The 19,075-nt window shown below is 37.8% G+C and overlaps 1 protein-coding gene across 1 annotated transcript; it reads left to right on the top strand.

The window, feature by feature from the left end:
- Nucleotides 1-607: 607 nt before the first annotated feature.
- LOC125273133 (mucin-2-like) lies at nucleotides 608-17,958 on the top strand (the record flags this gene model as incomplete). Its single annotated transcript, XM_048198400.1, has 6 exons — nucleotides 608-672; nucleotides 11,734-12,496; nucleotides 12,695-13,141; nucleotides 13,184-13,459; nucleotides 14,316-14,678; nucleotides 17,134-17,958. Coding segments are annotated over exons 1-6 (2,739 nt in total), but the record flags the coding sequence as incomplete, so codon positions are not given.
- Nucleotides 17,959-19,075: the final 1,117 nt, after the last annotated feature.

Below are 19,075 nucleotides of genomic sequence, written 5' to 3'. Positions count from 1 at the left end.
GAAGGCAAAAACTGAAAATCCATACACGGCAGGAAAACAGGGTAAATTCAGACAAAGACAAGGTAGGCAAAACTGAACCGAACAACACACACACACACGATATAAACATGAGAAACATTGGGGTTTAAATTAGGGGTGCAATGGTTCAAAAACTGTGAAGAATCAGTGGTTAAAGATGGGACAGTACCTGCTTTATTTGTACCAACTTGCTCCTCAGAATCACACACTGTAAGTGTGATTAATTATTGATGTATTTTATTCCGAGTGTTCAAAATAACACCGGCTAACTCATGTTATTACTGTGTTACTGAAAGACTTCTGATAATCAGCTGAGGGACACTATTACCTAAAACTGTGTCCATTTCTGCAGATTGTCTGTTGTTCTTACTACTTTGAGTAATGATAAAGGATGGAGCAAGATTTGTTTTACAAACTTTAATGCTACATCAGTCATTCAAGTTAGTGCTCGGCTAACGTATGCGCTGTTATTGATTCTGTTAATAATACAGTTCCCACATGTGCACCGCAATAAATTAGAAATATACACATTGGTCTGGAGATACACTTGTTGATGTTGATGGTGAGGAATTAGTTGCAAAATCTCACGATGAACGTCAAACTGAGTAGCGCATCACTGAGAAACGTCCTGCTCAAGCCATACTTGCTATGGAGGTTTGGGTTAAATAACTAGTTCTTTCAATATTTGATCGTCATGGTCAGATTGATATGCTAAAATAAATGCCATTGTTACTGTCTTTACAGTGTGTACAATCGCTAAGCTTTAGGAAGCTCCAGGAATGTAAGCTGTAGACCAATCACAACAGACTGGGCCATCTGGCCAATCAGAGCAGGCTCGCGGAAAGGAGGGAGTTAGAGAGGCTGATTCATCCGATGAGTTATTGAAAAATGTGGTGATGTGCATTGTATATTATGAGAAAATGAAAGTGTTTTTTGACCTTTGATTTTGCATGTACACCTGTTGTGTAAGACCTTCTAAACAGAATTAGGAACCTTTCAAATAGCATAATAGGGGCACTTTAAACATAAAAGTCCTTAAACACAAGGCATGGGAACACAAGACCATAATCATGACCGTTCCATTACATCAAATGATATTTGTAGACAATATTGATAACATTATGACTGTGGTAATATTTGTAGACATTAACAATGTTAAAATCATTAAAATTATGCATAGTCATTGTTAATATGATCTAAAGCTTTCTCAGAGAGTTTTATTAAAAAACTGACAATAATTAATTAGTAATTTACAAGTAATTTGTGTAATTCATGTTTAACAATCCTAAAATGTCTTTGCATTGCAGGTCCACAATGTGAGAATGAAAACATAGTGCTGTTGAAGATTTGTGTTTTTCCACACCTGCTGGATATTATATTATATTATATTATATTATATTATATTATATTATATTATATTATATTATATTATATTATATTATATTATATTATATTATGTTATATAAACCCCTTCTCAGAGAACTGGTTTCACATCATCTGTGTCCACCACATCAGTAAATGCTTTAAGTAAGTGTAAAGTGGAGGGTGGTTCACAGTAACACCCACCACACCCATCTATTCACTTCTAAGAGTTGATTGTAATGACATGAATGACAACTGATTGATTTACTTTACTTGATAAGCAAGGTGACATTTAAACACAAAATGACATGAAGACTAAACTTCTTCATTCTTATACTTTTATGACTAACTATATTGCTGCTTATTGCTTGTTGCATATATATCAAATATCTCAGAAATGTTTAATGTCCTAATAATGATTTTAATGAAACTAGGTCAAAAGTGCGAACAAATTACACAATATGAACACACCAGTAAATGTATGACTGATCAATAAGAAACTGACACACTAAATTAGAGAATACCAGTGTGTTATTTGTAATATTCTAACTGGAAGACAGATATATGAAAAAACACCACAAGTAAATACGTTTCTACCCAATCACCACTAAGAGTTTATCTATTGAGAATTGAAACTTTCAAAATATATTTGGGAAACGTTCCCAGAAGCAGTGAATGTGAAGAATGCTTTGGTTAACTAGGTGTCTTTTGACATCTTTCATGTGGAGCAAGCATGAGCGTTTGACATAGGAAAAATAAACATATATATGCAAATGTGCTGTATGATGATCCAAATGAAAACATGCATGTTTGTTGACACCTGACATGAATCCAAGTCTTCCAGTTTTTAGTTGCAAATTATTGTTTATTGTTTAATTCTAAGAAAACTAAATGTAGGCTTGTAATTTGTCCTGTATCATTAAAAAAGAATAAACTGGTTATCTCAATCATCTTTATTATAATTATTATTGTTTTGTAATGTCCATACATTGCAAGATCATAAATAGAAAATGTACTTCAATCTCATTTTTAAAGTTAATCAATGTCTTTTGGTGACATTAGCTAAATGTATATAGATTTAGAAAATAGTAGATAGACTGAGCTATGTTAATTTATCATTTAATTTGTACACATACTTTTTAGTTACAAATAGATTAAAAAAAGTAGTAATCTCAGGTTTCCATAACACAATATGCGCACTATAAAAATGCCATATCATATGATATTGTCACATTTTGAAGCCTTTTGAAAACAAGGCTTGTCTAGTTGCTTAACAGCCTCTATTTATTTATAAGCCTGTCATTTTTCTTTAGCATCATCACCATGGCTATAATAAATTGGTATGCAAACAATACATACCGTTGACAGACAATAATACAAAAAAAATCAATAAAAAAAATCAATCACAGACTCTGTCAAGAAGCATTCCATTGCTCATTTATGCATTTCAGTAATGGCAACCCTCAGGACGTCATCCCATTCTCTTTAAAAGGCAGTATTGACACAGGTGAGCCTTAATTGCTAAAACTTGAGCACAGCACAACTTGCAAGCCAACTTAAAGCCATTGAGCCAAAAGTGGATTTACAATTTTCGTTTTACAGTTCAGTGTTCAATATTTTTGCTCAAGGATTGGTAAGCACATGTTTGTGTTCATTTTAATTTTAAGCGGGAAATTTTAATACTAAATGTATATAATCAGAAATAAGCTAAAAGGATAACATGACAGGAATTGGGGAATTGTGTAGATTTGCTGTAGTCTGAGACTTTTCACGAAGTATGTAAAAAAGTTGATTAAAGTAGAGGTGTGTAGAATGTGTCCTGTTACTACTTTTTAATTTGTAAGGTGCTCAATATTAATTTTTTCTTTTTATTCACGGTCTTGATTTTTTCAAAACTCTGTAACATTTTTAACAGATATTTTGCCCCCTTGGAATTATAAGGTTCTATCTGCATTCTGAACGGTTTTAAGATATTGAGCTTCAGAGTTTTTGCAGAGTTTAATTCGACTTTGAATAAAAAGTCCCTAAATGTACTCAACATTACCAAAAACATCACATAATGTAAATAAGTTGTCACAGAATAAGAATATGTGAACATACTCAATTTTGACAAATATATCAGATAGAACCTTATAATTTTGAGGGGATAATTTTACTATTATTTCTGATGCTGTTTAAACTTTTGGAAAATTGTTACACAAAATTAAAGTACTGTTTTATTTTAGGTTTATTCTAGCAGATAACAGACAGTTGTATGAACCGATACTGGTTGTTCCTCTATAGGCTGCAGTACTGTATTTATATGTTTGTGCTTTGTTTTCCTCCAGCATATCTTTGATGATGAAAAATGTGTATGTGTATCCTCAGTGATATATTGCTTACTTTGCAGACTCTCTTCTTCACCACTTGACTCAGGATGGAGAGGAGAGCTTTATTTATAATATGGATTTTTATCTGTAAGTGAATTATTTTTATTATTATTTAATTGATTAAAAACAGCTGCAAGCAAAAATATTTTTGTGGGAATTTTTTTCTCATTTCAAAATCTGAAGTGACATATTCTAAGAAATTTATAGCGCCCTCTATCATCTGAAATGTAATATTTTGTATGTAATAATTGTCTGGTGTCCATGTAAACCAAGTTTTCTGAATGTTGGATATAGTGGTCACAGTGTACAGATATTTTATTTAAAAAGAAAAATCTGCTAAATGACTTTGGTGTGTGTAGATTTTAGATGCAAATTTAGTGTAAAATGGATGAAAAGGTTATATACATATATACACTACCTTTCAAAAGTTTGGGATCGGTAAGATTTTTAATGTTTTTAAAGGAAGTTTTGTTTGCTCACCATGGTTGCATTTATTTGATGAAAAATACAGTAAAACCAGTAATATTGTGAAATATTAATACAATTTAGAATAGCTGTTTTGAAAATATTTTAAAATGTAATTTATTCTTATGTTGGCAAAGCTGAATTTTCAGCATCATTACTCCAGTCTTCAGTGTCACATTGATCCTTCAGAAATCATTCTTATATGATGATTTGCTGCTCAAGAAACATTTATTGTGTACAATATTTTTTTTTTCAGGATTCTTTGATGAATAGCGTTTATTTGAAATATAATCTTTTGTAACATTATAAATGTCTTTGCTGTCACTTTTGATCGATTTAATGCATCCCTGCTGAATAAAAGTATTCATTTCTTTCATTTCTTTAAAAAAAAAAATAAACATAAAAATAAACACATGTAAAAATATATAGCACAAACTTAAAAAAATAATGCAAAATGATCGGAATGGCAAAGGACATGGTCACGGATCAAAATATAATAAGCGTAAATCGAAAAATCAAAAGCACATTTAAAAAAATAACAAGCATGAATCAAAATTTTAAACACATTAAAAATGATATTGCACAAATCTTAAACTTGTGTTTATGTGTTCTTAAAAGTTGTTTTCCTTGCTTTTATTACTCTTTTCTTTCTGCTTTCTTTACATTTTCTGCTCATATTTTACTCTTTTGTGCGCTTGTGCAGTTTTTCTCTTTGCTCTTCTTTCTACGTTCTGCTCTTGCTTTTCCAAATGTTGCAGTTCGAGTTTCATGTAAATTAGGCCGGGCTTAAGCGCCACCATTGGTCCACTAGTTCTAGATTGACAGCTCCTCCTCTAGCCAATCAATCGAAGAGAGGGAGATGACATCACTTCAATGCGACTCATGGCTACTGATGCTCACACTCATACAGGAGAAGATAACAGTTTAATCTGAAACTTTACAAGGACTTTTAATCTGTAAAGTTATCTGAACTATGGACAAATAATTCCTCTTTTTGAGATACTCTTTTTATTGTGCAGTCTACTTATGATTGTTAATCTTTATGTTCATAATATATGGTATTTGGTGTTAAAATATGACTTGGCTCATGGTGCTAATATGCTAAGGCTACTGTAGCTAATATACTTCTTAATTGTTGTTAAACGATCATAGGTAAATTAATTCTAAGACTGAATGTATCATCTCTGCATTGACTACGATAGTGTTACAGAGAAGATAGTTACAGAAACCAGGTGGATTTGATATGCAGTGATTTATTCACACATTTATTGTGTTTAATTACATAACTACATAATTGCACAATACTATAAGATTAATGTTTTAAATAAAAACAAAATTATAGATCAGGGATAGGCAACATCAGTTCTGGAGTGCCGCTGTCCTGCAGAGTTTAGCTCCAACCCCGATAAAATAAAATAAAATAAGAAACTCACCTGTCTATAGTATTAATAATCCTGAAGACACACTGATTTGCTGGTTACGGTGTGTTTGATTAGGGTTGAAGCTAAACTGCACTCCAGGACTGACATTGCCCATCCATGTTATAGAAATAAGAATTTAAATGGCCAGTAGGTGGCGAAAAGTTAATTCAAACTTCTCGTTCAAATCAGGAATTCATTAATGAAACACTGCTGTGTTGCTCAGAGACGAGAAAAGCTGTGACTTTGTTTGATACTCCTTTCATTAAAATAGTGCAAAAACACATTCAAAATTAACTCAGAGCTATATTGATTTATACAACAGCTCAATAAACATTTGCAATCGCTCTAATATTGGGGAAAACACTGATGTGAAGGCTATTGCTTAACTTTATAATTTTATAATCTCAGTGTTAAAATGTGATCAAATTCATAAACCAACACCCGTGTCAACGACATACTCTACATGGAAGACAAAATCTATAAATCTGTTTACAGGAAAACAATACATGACAAAATATGCAGACAGTTTACAATTATGGGCAACATACAATTATCTAAACCAGTGGTTCCCAAACTTTTCAGAGTGGAGTACCCCCTGAGACACTTACCATCCTTCTGCGTACCCCCTCTCTTCCACTTAGATAGTAAATTTTCCATTAAGGGACAATATTTGCCCCCTAAATTGACTTTCTAGTGCAGTTTTTGATCTTTATAAATACCTTTACAACAATAATAATGTTTTAAATTAAAAAATGTTCAATAGAGAAATATGCAATGCTAAAAACGTGAAAAGTGATTATTTTAAATATTAAAACCACCAGTAGATGGCGGTAAGTCACTGTCTTAATGCCTGAGTCATTCCGTCATTCATTCAAAGAAGCAAGTGGCTGTATTTATGAATGAATCATGACTTTCATGAACAATTCGTTCAAAGTTGCAGATTCGTTCTCGAAACACTGCTGTGTTGTAATCCTGCTGTTGTTTTCGTTGCAAAATAGAGCAAATACTGACAATACTGTTTGTTGAACTGTTGTGTGGATATTTGGATTTGCATTCTTGCTCATATAATATTATCAACATTAAAAACAAGAACTCACAAAAGGTAGGCTATATGTTTTGTATCAAGAGTTTGAATCTTAAATTGATATTTAAGCCCGTTTTGTGCCAGGCTATTGTTCTTCGTGCTAGTAAGTGCTAAATCTGCAGGTACAGAATGGCAGTATGTTGCGCATTTTGCTCAGGCTGCAGACTCCGCACGCAACCTATACTGTATATGCACCCATATGTGCGCTGCATGTGGAAATGGACTCTGTCAGATTTGACCGCAAAAGATGTGGTATTTTGATTGGATGTCATATGGCATATTGTACCTTTTAGAAAATACATAATCAGTTTTAATGTTATTTTAATGTAGAGAAGAATTAAATGAATGGCAAAATTCTGCATTTTGTTCACGTACCCCCTCTGTCACCTCACGTACCCCAGTTTGGGAACTACTGATCTAAACAATTGCCATGGCATTTCTTACTTTAAATGTAATTCACGAGCAAATATATTAGCCTAGTAAGGTAGGTTTCATATGTTATATTCTCTTGTGCAAAAGACAGGAATAAAAGAGACAACAAGCAAGCATATTATTAGGGGCCAAGCACCGAAGGTGCTTAGGCACCTATTGTTATTGTTGGCGTTCCGTACGCTTATTATTATTCTCCCGCTTCTTCTTCCGCTCTTGAAGTCTATGGCAGCCCATAGAACCGTATTTTAAAAAGTTGTGAAATTTGGCACACAGTTAGAGGACAGTCTGAACTGTGTCCAATGCTAATTTAGAGTCTCTAACTCAATCCCTCTAGCGCCACCAGCTGTCCAAATTTGCACTTATGTTTATGCTAATAACTTTTGAACCCTAAGGGCTAGAAACAAAATTCTTTTTTCCTCTGATTCCTTGGGTCAAGCCGATTCAAATGTACCATATGACGTCATTTTCCGTCATGAAAAATTTTCCGCCATTTTGAATTTTCTGAAAAACCTACTTTTTCGAACTCCTCCTAGGCCGTTAGTCCGATTTTCATGAAAATTGAACCAGATCATCTTCAGACAATGCTGACAAAAAGTTATGGAATTCAAGTTGATTGCTCAAACCGTTTTCGAAAAACACACGAACGAATTGTACGTAGCGCTTGCGATAATAGAAGTAAGGCTGTATCTCTGCAACACTTTATCATATTCAGACCAAACTTGGTACATGTCATCACAAGCATGACTTGAGGCACCATGCAGTGTTTTGGCGCAGCGCCACCTACTGGTGCGGAGATATGAAAAATGGCTATTTTTGCTTATAACTTCTTATGGGTTTGTCCAAAAACCATAAATTTGGTCTCGTTGGATTCGGGGAATCATGCCGAGTCGAATGATATCCAATTGTCCTACTTCGGCCATTTTGGCCGTCGGCCATTTTGAAATTTGTGCTAAAATGCTGTATTTTACGAACGCATTAGCATATCGTTACGAAACTCGGTATGGGTCATCAGCACAATGTCCTGAAGGAGCCTGAGAAGTTTCGGACCAGCGCCACCTTGTGGTCAAAAGTTATAACAAAATTTACAAAAATGCTAATAACTTTTGTCTATATTAACCGATTGTAATGAAATTGGTCTCAGTAGATTCCGTGGGTCATGCTGAGAACAATGATATTAAATTTGCCATAGTTAGCTGAACTTCCTGTCCGCTGTATTGTTTTTCTTTAAAAAGCTACTTTTTCGAACTCCTCCTAGACAGTTGCTCCGATTTTCACCAAAATTGAACCGTATCATCTTCAGACCATGCCGACAAAAAGTTATGGATTTCAAGTCGATATGTCAAACCTTTTTCGTATACCAGAGCAAAGAATTTGAGGCATGATGCAAAAACGACTCTTGAAGCTGTATCTCTTCAGTGCTTTGACATATTGACACCAAACTTTGCAAGTGTCATTGTCACCTCACTCTGACCATACCAAAACAATTTGGACACAGCGCCACCTATTGGTCGAAAGTGATGAACCAGTAAATCCTCATTTTTTATCATTTTTCAGCTATTTTGCATAAAATGATCTTAATAGGTCTTTAATTGCTCACTGCTGCTGTTGGTCTGATGCTCCCAGCCATGTTGGCTGGCTTCTTGTGCCCTTTTTGTGCTTGGCCCCGTAATTGCTGCTTGCAGCTATATTTATTAATATTATTGTATGAATACTAAAAATATCTAACAGTAACATAACAGGTATAGACGAGCCAGGCACACATAAGAGTGATGTTGTGAGGCTGCTGCATGGTGGACGCTGCGTTTCACGGTGCCAAGTCCAGCGGTAGGTGCATTAAAGATTAATATAACAATGATAGATCGTCAGACAGGCACAACTGTGACAGGTTGTCGTTAGGATGGTAAATTTAACAATAAAAGATTGTCCAGGTAGAAGTATATACCGGTGACAGGTCGAGTTGCAGGTACATATACATTATACCGGTGTCCTGCAACAGAAAGAGTTTACCCCAGCTCGGAAATTGCCAGCTGTGATGGTTATCTTCTCCTGTATGAGTGTGAGCATCAGTAGCCATGTGAAGTGATGTCATCTCCCTCTCTTCGATTGATTGGCTAGAGGAGGAGCTGTCAATCTAGAACTAGTGGACCAATGGTGGCGCTTAAGCCTGGCCTAATTTACATGAAACTCGTACTGCAACATTTGGAAAAGCAAGAGCAGAACGTAGAAAGAAGAGCAAAGAAAAAAACTGCACAAGCGCACAAAAGAGTAGAATATGAGCAGAAAATGTAAAGAGAGCAGAAAAAAAAGAGTAATAAAAGCAAGGAAAACAACTTTTAAGAACACATAAACACAAGTTTAAGATTTGTGCAATATCATTTTTAATGTGTTTAAAATTTTGATTCATGCTTGTTATTTTTTTAAATGTGCTTTTGATTTTTCGATTTACGCTTATTATAGTTTGATCCGTGACCATGTCCTTTGCCATTCCGATCATTTTGCATTATTTTTTTAAGTTTGTGCTATATATTTTTACATGTGTTTTTAAATTTGTGATTCACGCTTATTATTTTTTGATCCGTGACCGCAATACTATTGGCGGGAATCTGACCCCATAATTATCCCGTATTGTTCTTGAGACTGTAAATATTATAATGCCACCTTGTGGCTGATTCTTGTCAAATGTATACAGCTTCATTTCCTTAACCAATTAGTTTCATTGTTCCTCATGCATGTCCCGATTTTGCCGTGTTAGACATGTTCCTGGGTGAACATATTTTGTTGATCCTGAAACAACATTACGTTCCAAAAATTTAATCATAATCATATCCCTACCCATAAGTTATCCCTAAACTCAAAGTGAAATGATAGGTGGATAACAATGATGTCGAAGCACCTAACCCTGCTTGTAAGCTAAAACCTGACATAAACTGTAAACTTGTCCCTTAAATCTGATTGGTTAATTGCAATATTGTTCAAGAATCAATAAAGATGTTGATCCAGGAACATGTGGCACTTGTTGAAATCAAGTTCTGCATTAAGCATAGTTAATGACAGATTTATATATAACATTTTAAAACAAGATTCTTATTAATTTTTCTAAGGTTTCGATTTTGCTTTCCGAACATATAGGACAATTAATAAAACATTTTATTGTCATGCAAATGATAGTTTTAGCCTATGATTAGTAAATTATTTGACATTGTTCATTAATTGACTTAAAGTTCAATATTTTTTGGGATTACTCACATGAAGTTCCATTGAAAGTAAACATTTTCTATTTTTTTAGTAGGTACAGTGGAAATCTCTATCACTCAAAGTTCATCACATATCACAACAGAAATAAAAACAACATTATCAACTTTAGTGACTCCCTCTTCAACTGCATTTCAAAGCACAACTGTGAGTACAACTGAAACAACTACATCAGAACCAACAACAGAATCGTCAACAACCACAACAACTGAAAGCACAACTGTTAATACAAATGAAACAACTACACCAGCCACAGTAACAGAATCGTCATCAGCCACAACAACTGAGAGCACAACTGTTAGTACAACTGAGACAACTACACCAGCCACAACAACAGAATCAACACCAGCCACAACAACTGAAAGCATGACCATTAGTACAGCTGAACCAAAAATACCAGCCACAACAACAGTGTCGTCAACAGCCACAACAACTGAAAACACAACTGTTGGCACAACTGAAACAACTACACCAACCATAACAACTGTTAGTACAACTGAAACAACTACCCCAACCACAACAACAGAATCAACATTGGCAACAACAACTGAGAGCACAACTGTTAGTACAGCTGAAACAATTACACCAACCATATTAACTGAGACCACAACTGTTAGTACAAATGAAACAACTACACCAGTCACAACAACTGAGAGCACAACTGTTAGTACAACTGAAACAACTACACCAGCCACAACAACTGAGAGCACAACTGTTAGTACAGCTGAAACAATTACACCAACCATATTAACTGAGACCACAACTGTTAGTACAAATGAAACAACTACACCAGCCACAACAACTGAGAGCACAACTGTTAGTACAACTGAAACAATTACACCAACCATATTAACTGAGACCACAACTGTTAGTACAAATGAAACAACTACACCAGTCACAACAACTGAGAGCACAACTGTTAGTACAACTGAAACAACTACACCAGCCACAACAACTGAGAGCACAACTGTTAGTACAACTGAAACAACTACACCAGTCAAAACAACTGAGAGCACAACTGTTAGGACAACTGAAACAACTATACCAGTCAAAACAACTGAGAGCACAACTGTTAGTACAACTGAAACAACTACACCAGCCACAACTGAGAGCACAACTGATAGTACAACTGAGACAACAACACCAGCCACAACAACTGAGAGCACAACTGTTAGTAGAACTGCAACAACTACACCAGTCACAACAACTGAGAGCACAACTCTTAGTACAACTGAAACAACTACACCAGTCAAAACAACTGAGAGCACAACTGTTAGGACAACTGAAACAACTACACCAGTCAAACAACTGAGAGCACAACTGTTAGTACAACTGAAACAACTACACCAGCCACAACTGAGAGCACAACTGATAGTACAACTGAGACAACAACACCAGCCACAACAACTGAGAGCACAACTGTTAGTACAACTGCAACAACTACACCAGTCACATCAACTGAGACCACAACCGTTAGTACAACTGAAACAACTACACCAGCCACAACTGATAGTACAACTGAGACAACAACACCAGCCACAACAACTGAGAGCACAACTGTTAGTACAAATGAAACAACTACACCAGCCACAACAACAGAATCAACATCAGCCACAACAACTGAGAGCACAACTGTTAGTACAACTGAAACAACTACACCAACCACAACAACTGTTAGTACAACTGAAACAACTACACCAACCACAACATCCGAGAGCACAACTCTTAGTAGAACTGAAACAACTACACCAGCCACAACAACTGAGAGGACAACTCAAACAACTACACCAACCACAACAACAGAATCAACATCAGCCATAACAACTCAGAGCACAACTGTAAGTACAACTGAAACAACTACACCAGCCACAGCAACTGAGAGCACAACTGTTAGTACAACTGAAACAACTACACCAGCCACAATAACTGAGAGCACAACTGTTAGTACAACTGAAACAACTACACCAGCCACAACAACTGAGAGCACAACTGTTAGTACAACTGAGACAACTACACCAGTCACATCAACTGAGAGCATAACTGTTAGTACAACTGAGACAACTACACAAGCCACAACAACTGAGAGCACAACTGTTAGTACAGCTGAAACAACTACACCAGCCATAACAACTGAGAGCACAACTGTTGGTACAACTGAAACAACTACACCAGCCACAATAACTGAGAGCACAACTGTTAGTACAACTGAAACAACTACACCAGCCACAACTGAGAGCACAACTGTTAGTAAAAATGAAACAACAACACCAGCCACAACAACTGAGAGCACAACTGTTAGTACAACTGAAACAACAACACCAGCCACAACAACTGAGAGCACAACTGTTAGTACAACTGAAACAACTACACCAGCCACAACTAAAGAATCAACATTAGCCACAACAACTGAGAGCACGACTGTTAGTACAACTGAAACAATTACACCAGCCACAACAACTGAGAGCACAACTGTTAGTAGAACTGAAACAACAACACCAGCCACAACAATTGAGAGCACAACTGTTAGTACAACTGAGACAAATACACCAGCCACAACAACTGAGAGCACAACTGTTAGTAGAACTGAAACAACTACACCAACCACAACAACTGTGAGCACAATTGTTAGTACAACTGAGACAACAACACCAGCCACAACAACTGAGAGCACAACTCAAACAACTACACCAACCACAATAACAGAATCAACATCAGCCACAACAACTCAGAGCACAACTGTAAGTACAACTGAAACAACTACACCAGCCACAAAAACTGAGAGCACAACTGTTAGTACAACTGAAACAACTACACCAGCCACAATAACTGAGAGCACAACTGTTAGTACAACTGAGACAACTACACCAGTCACATCAACTGAGAGCATAACTGTTAGTACAACTGAGACAACTACACCAACCACAACAACTGTGAGCACAATTGTTAGTACAACTGAGACAACTACACCAGCCACAACAACTGAGAGCACAACTCAAACAACTACACCAACCACAACAACAGAATCAACATCAGCCACAACAACTCAGAGCACAACTGTTAGTAGAACTGAAACAACAACACCAGCCACAACAATTGAGAGCACAACTGTTAGTACAACTGAGACAAATACACCAGCCACAACAACTGAGAGCACAACTGTTAGAACAATTGAAACAACTACACCAGCCACAACTAAGAATCAACATTAGCCACAACAACTGAGAGCACGACTGTTAGTACAACTGAAACAATTACACCAGCCACAACAACTGAGAGCACAACTGTTAGTAGAACTGAAACACAACACCAGCCACAACAATTGAGAGCACAACTGTTAGTACAACTGAAACAACTACACCAGCCACAATAACTGAGAGCACAACTGTTAGTACAAAAGAAACAACTACACCAGCCACAACTGAGAGTACAACTGACAGTCCAACTGAAACAACTACACCAGCCACAAACACTGACAGCACAACTGTTTGTACAACTGAAACAACTACACCAACTACAACAACAGAATCGACATCAGCCACAATAACTGAGAGCACAACTGTTAGTACAGCTGAAACAACTACACCAGCCACAACAACTGAGAGCACAACTGTTAGTACAACTGAAACAACTACACCAGCCACAACAACTGAGAGCACAACTGTTAGTACAACTGAAACAACTACACCAGCCACAACTGAGAGCACAACTGTTAGTAAAAATGAAACAACTACACCAGCCACAACTGAGATTACAACTGACATTCCAACTGAAACAACTACACTAGCCACAAACACTGAGAGCACAACTGTTAGTACAACTGATATAACTACACTAGCCACAACAACTGCTAGTACAACTGAAACAACTACACCAGCCACAACAAGTGAGAGCACAACTGATAGTACAACTGAGACAACAACACCAGTCACATCAACTGAGAGCACAACTGTTAGTACAACTGAGACAACTACACCAGCCACAACAACTGAGAGCACAACTGTTAGTACAACTGAAACAACTACACCAGCCACAACAACTGAGAGCACAACTGTTAGTACAACTGAAACAACTACACCAGCCACAATAACTGAGAGCACAACTGTTAGTACAACTGAAACAACTACACCAACAACAACAACTGAGAGCACAACTGTTAGTACAACTGAAACAACTACACCAGCCACAACAACTGAGAGCACAACTGTTAGTACAACTGACAACTACACAACCACAACAACAGAATCAACATCAGCCACAACATCTGAGAGCACAACTGTTAGTACAACTGAAACAACTACACCAGCCACAACAACTGAGAGCACAACTGTTAGTACAACTGAAACAACTACACCAGCCACAACAACTGAGAGCACAACTGTTAGTACAACTGAAACAACTACACCAGCCACAACAACAGAATCAACATCAGCCACAACTGAGAGCACAACAGTTAGTACAACTGAAACAACTACACCAGCCACAACAACTGAGAGCACAACTGTTAGTACAACTGAAACAACTACACCAGCCACAACAACAGAATCAACATCAATCAGCCACAACAACTGAGAGCACAACTGTTAGTACAACTGAAACAACTACACCAGCCACAACAACTGAGAGCACAACTGTTAGTACAACTGAAACAACTACACCAGCCACAACAACTGAGAGCACAACTGTTATTACAACTGAGATAACTACACAGCCACAACAACAGAATCAACATCAGCCACAACAACTGAGAGCACAACTGTTAGTACAACTGAAACAACTACACCAGCCACAACAACTGAGAGCACAACTGTTAGTACAACTGAGACAACTACACCAGCCACAACAACTGAGAGCACAACTGTTAGTACAACTGAAACAACTACACCAGCATCAACAACTGAGAGCACAACTGTTAGTACAACTGAGACAACTACACCAGCCACAACAACTGAGAGCACAACTGTTAGTACAACTGAGACAACTACACCAGCCACAACAACTGAGAGCACAACTGTTAGTACAACTGAAACAACTACACCAGCCACAACAACTGAGAGCACAACTGTTAGTACAACTGAACAACTACACCAGCCACAACAACTGAGAGCACAACTGTTAGTACAACTGAAACTACACCAGCCACAACAACTGAGAGCACAACTGTTAGTACAACTGAAACAACACCAGCCACAACAACAGAATCAACATCAGCCACAACAACTGAGAGCACAACTGTTAGTACAACTGAAACAACTACACAGCCACAACAACTGACAGCACAACAGTTAGTACAACTGAAACAACTACACAACAGAATCAACACAACAACTGAGAGCACAACTGTTAGTACAACTGAAACAACTACACCAGCCACAACAACTGAGAGCACAACTGTTAGTACAACTGAGACAACTACACCAGCCACAACAACTGAGAGCACAACTGTTAGTACAACTGAAACAACTACACCAGCACAACAACAGAATCAACATCAGCCACAACAACTGAGAGCACAACTGTTAGTACAACTGAAACAACTACACCAGCCACAACAACTGAGAGCACAACTGTTAGTACAACTGAAACAACTACACCAGCCACAACAACTGAGAGCACAACTGTTAGTACAACTGAAACAACTACACCAGCCACACAACAGAATCAACAACAACAACTGAGAGCACAACTGTTAGTACAACTGAACAACTACACCAGCCACAACAACTGAGAGCACAACTGTTAGTACAACTGAAACAACTACACCAGCCACAACAACTGAGAGCACAACTGTTAGTACAACTGAACAACTACACCAGCCACAACAACTGAGAGCACAACTGTTAGTACAACTGAAACAACTACACCAGCCACAACAACTGAGAGCACAACTGTTAGTACAACTGAGACAACTACACCAGCCACAACAACTGAGAGCACAACTGTTAGTACAACTGAAACAACTACACCAGCAACACAACAACTGAGAGCACAACTGTTAGTACAACTGAAACAACTACACCAGCCACAACAACTGAGAGCACAACTGTTAGTACAACTGAAACAACTACACCAGCCACAACAACAGAATCACAGCACAACAACTGAGAGCACAACTGTTACTACAACTGAAACAACTACACCAGCCACAACAACTGAGAGCACAACTGTTAGTACAACTGAGACAACTACACCAGCCACAACAACTGAGAGCACAACTGTTAGTACAACTGAAACAACTACACCAGCCACAACAACTGAGAGCACAACTGTTAGTACAACTGAAACAACTACACCAGCCACAACAACAGAATCAACATCAGCCACAACAACTGAGAGCACAACTGTTAGTACAACTGAAACAACTACACCAGCCACAACAACTGAGAGCACAACTGTTAGTACAACTGAAACAACACCAGCCACAACAACAGAATCAACATCAGCCACAACTGAGAGCACAACTGTTAGTACAACTGAAACAACTACAACACCACAACAACTGAGAGCACAACTGTTAGTACAACTGAAACAACTACACCAACAACAACAGAAACAGCCACAACAACTGAGAGCACAACTGTTAGTACAACTGAAACAACTACACCAACAACAACAGACATCAGCCACAACAACTGAGAGCACAACTGTTAGTACAACTGAAACAACTACACCAGCCACAACAACTGAGAGCACAACTGTTAGTACAACTGAGACAACTACACCAGCCACAACAACTGAGAGCACAACTGTTAGTACAACTGAGACAACTACACCAGCCACAACAACTGAGAGCACAACTGTTAGTACAACTGAAACAACTACACCAGCCACAACAACTGAGAGCACAACTGTTAGTACAACTGAAACAACACCAGCCACAACAACTGAGAGCACAACTGTTAGTACAACTGAAACAACTACACCAGCCACAACAACTGAGAGCACAACTGTTAGTACAACTGAGACAACTACACCAGCCACAACTGAGAGCACAACTGTTAGTACAACTGAAACAACTACACCAGCCACAACAACTGAGAGCACAACTGTTAGTACAACTGAAACAACTACACCAGCCACAACAACTGAGAGCACAACTGTTAGTACAACTGAAACAACTACACCAGCCACAACAACAGAATCAACATCAGCCACAACTGAGAGCACAACTGTTAGTACAACTGAAACAACTACACCAGCCACAACAACTGAGAGCACAACTGTTAGTACAACTGAAACAACTACACCAGCCACAACAACTGAGAGCACAACTGTTAGTACAACTGAGACAACTACACCAGCCACAACAACTGAGAGCACAACTGTTAGTACAACTGAAACAACTACACCAGCCACAACAACTGAGAGCACAACTGTTAGTACAACTGAAACAACTACACCAACCACAACAACAGAATCAACATCAGCCACAACAACTGAGAGCACAACTGTTAGTACAACTGAAACAACTACACCAGCCACAACAACTGAGAGCACAACTGTTAGTACAACTGAAACAACTACACCAGCCACAACAACTGAGAGCACAACTGTTAGTACAACTGAAACAACTACACCAGCCACAACAACTGAGAGCACAACTGTTAGTACAACTGAGACAACTACACAGCCACAACAACTGAGAGCACAACTGTTAGTACAACTGAAACAACTACACCAGCACAACAACAGAATCAACATCAGCCACAACAACTGAGAGCACAACTGTTAGTACAACTGAAACAACTACACCAACCACAACAACTGAGAGCACAACTGTTAGTACAACTGAAACAACTACACCAGCCACAACAACTGAGAGCACAACTGTTAGTACAACTGAAACAACTACACCAGCCACAACAACAGAATCAACATCACACAACAACTGAGAGCACAACTGTTAGTACAACTGAAACAACTACACCAGCCACAACAACAGAATCAACATCACCACAACTGAGAGCACAACTGTTAGTACAACTGAAACAACTACACCAGCCACAACAACTGAGAGCACAACTGTTAGAAACAACTACACCAGCCACAACAACTGAGAGCACAACTGTTAGTACAACTGAAACAACTACACCAGCACAACAACAGAATCAACATCAGCCACAACAACTGAGAGCACAACTGTTAGTACAACTGAACAACTACACCAGCCACAACAACTGAGAGCACAACTGTTAGTACAACTGAAACAACTACACCAACACAACAACTGAGAGCACAACTGTTAGTACAACTGAAACAACTACACCAGCCACAACAACAGCACAACAACTGAGAGCACAACTGTTAGTACAACTGAGACAACTACACCAGCCACAACTGAGAGCACAACTGTTAGTACAACTGAACAACTACACCAGCCACAACAACTGAGAGCACAACTGTTAGTACAACTGAAACAACTACACCAGCCACAACAACTGAGAGCACAACTGTTAGTACAACTGAAACAACTACACCAGCCACAACAACTGAGAGCACAACTGTTAGTACAACTGAGACAACTACACCAGCCACAACAACTGAGAGCACAACTGTTAGTACAACAGAACAACACCAGCCACAACAACTGAGAGCACAACTGTTAGTACAACTGAAACAACTACACCAGCCACAACAACTGAGAGCACAACTGTTAGTACAACTGAAACAACTAC

This window comes from Megalobrama amblycephala, linkage group LG7 (assembly GCF_018812025.1).
Source record: "Megalobrama amblycephala isolate DHTTF-2021 linkage group LG7, ASM1881202v1, whole genome shotgun sequence".
NCBI classification, from domain to species: Eukaryota; Metazoa; Chordata; class Actinopteri; order Cypriniformes; family Xenocyprididae; genus Megalobrama; species Megalobrama amblycephala.
The sequence above is the reverse complement of the archived record's forward strand: the minus strand, read 5'-3'. Positions and strand labels throughout refer to the sequence as shown.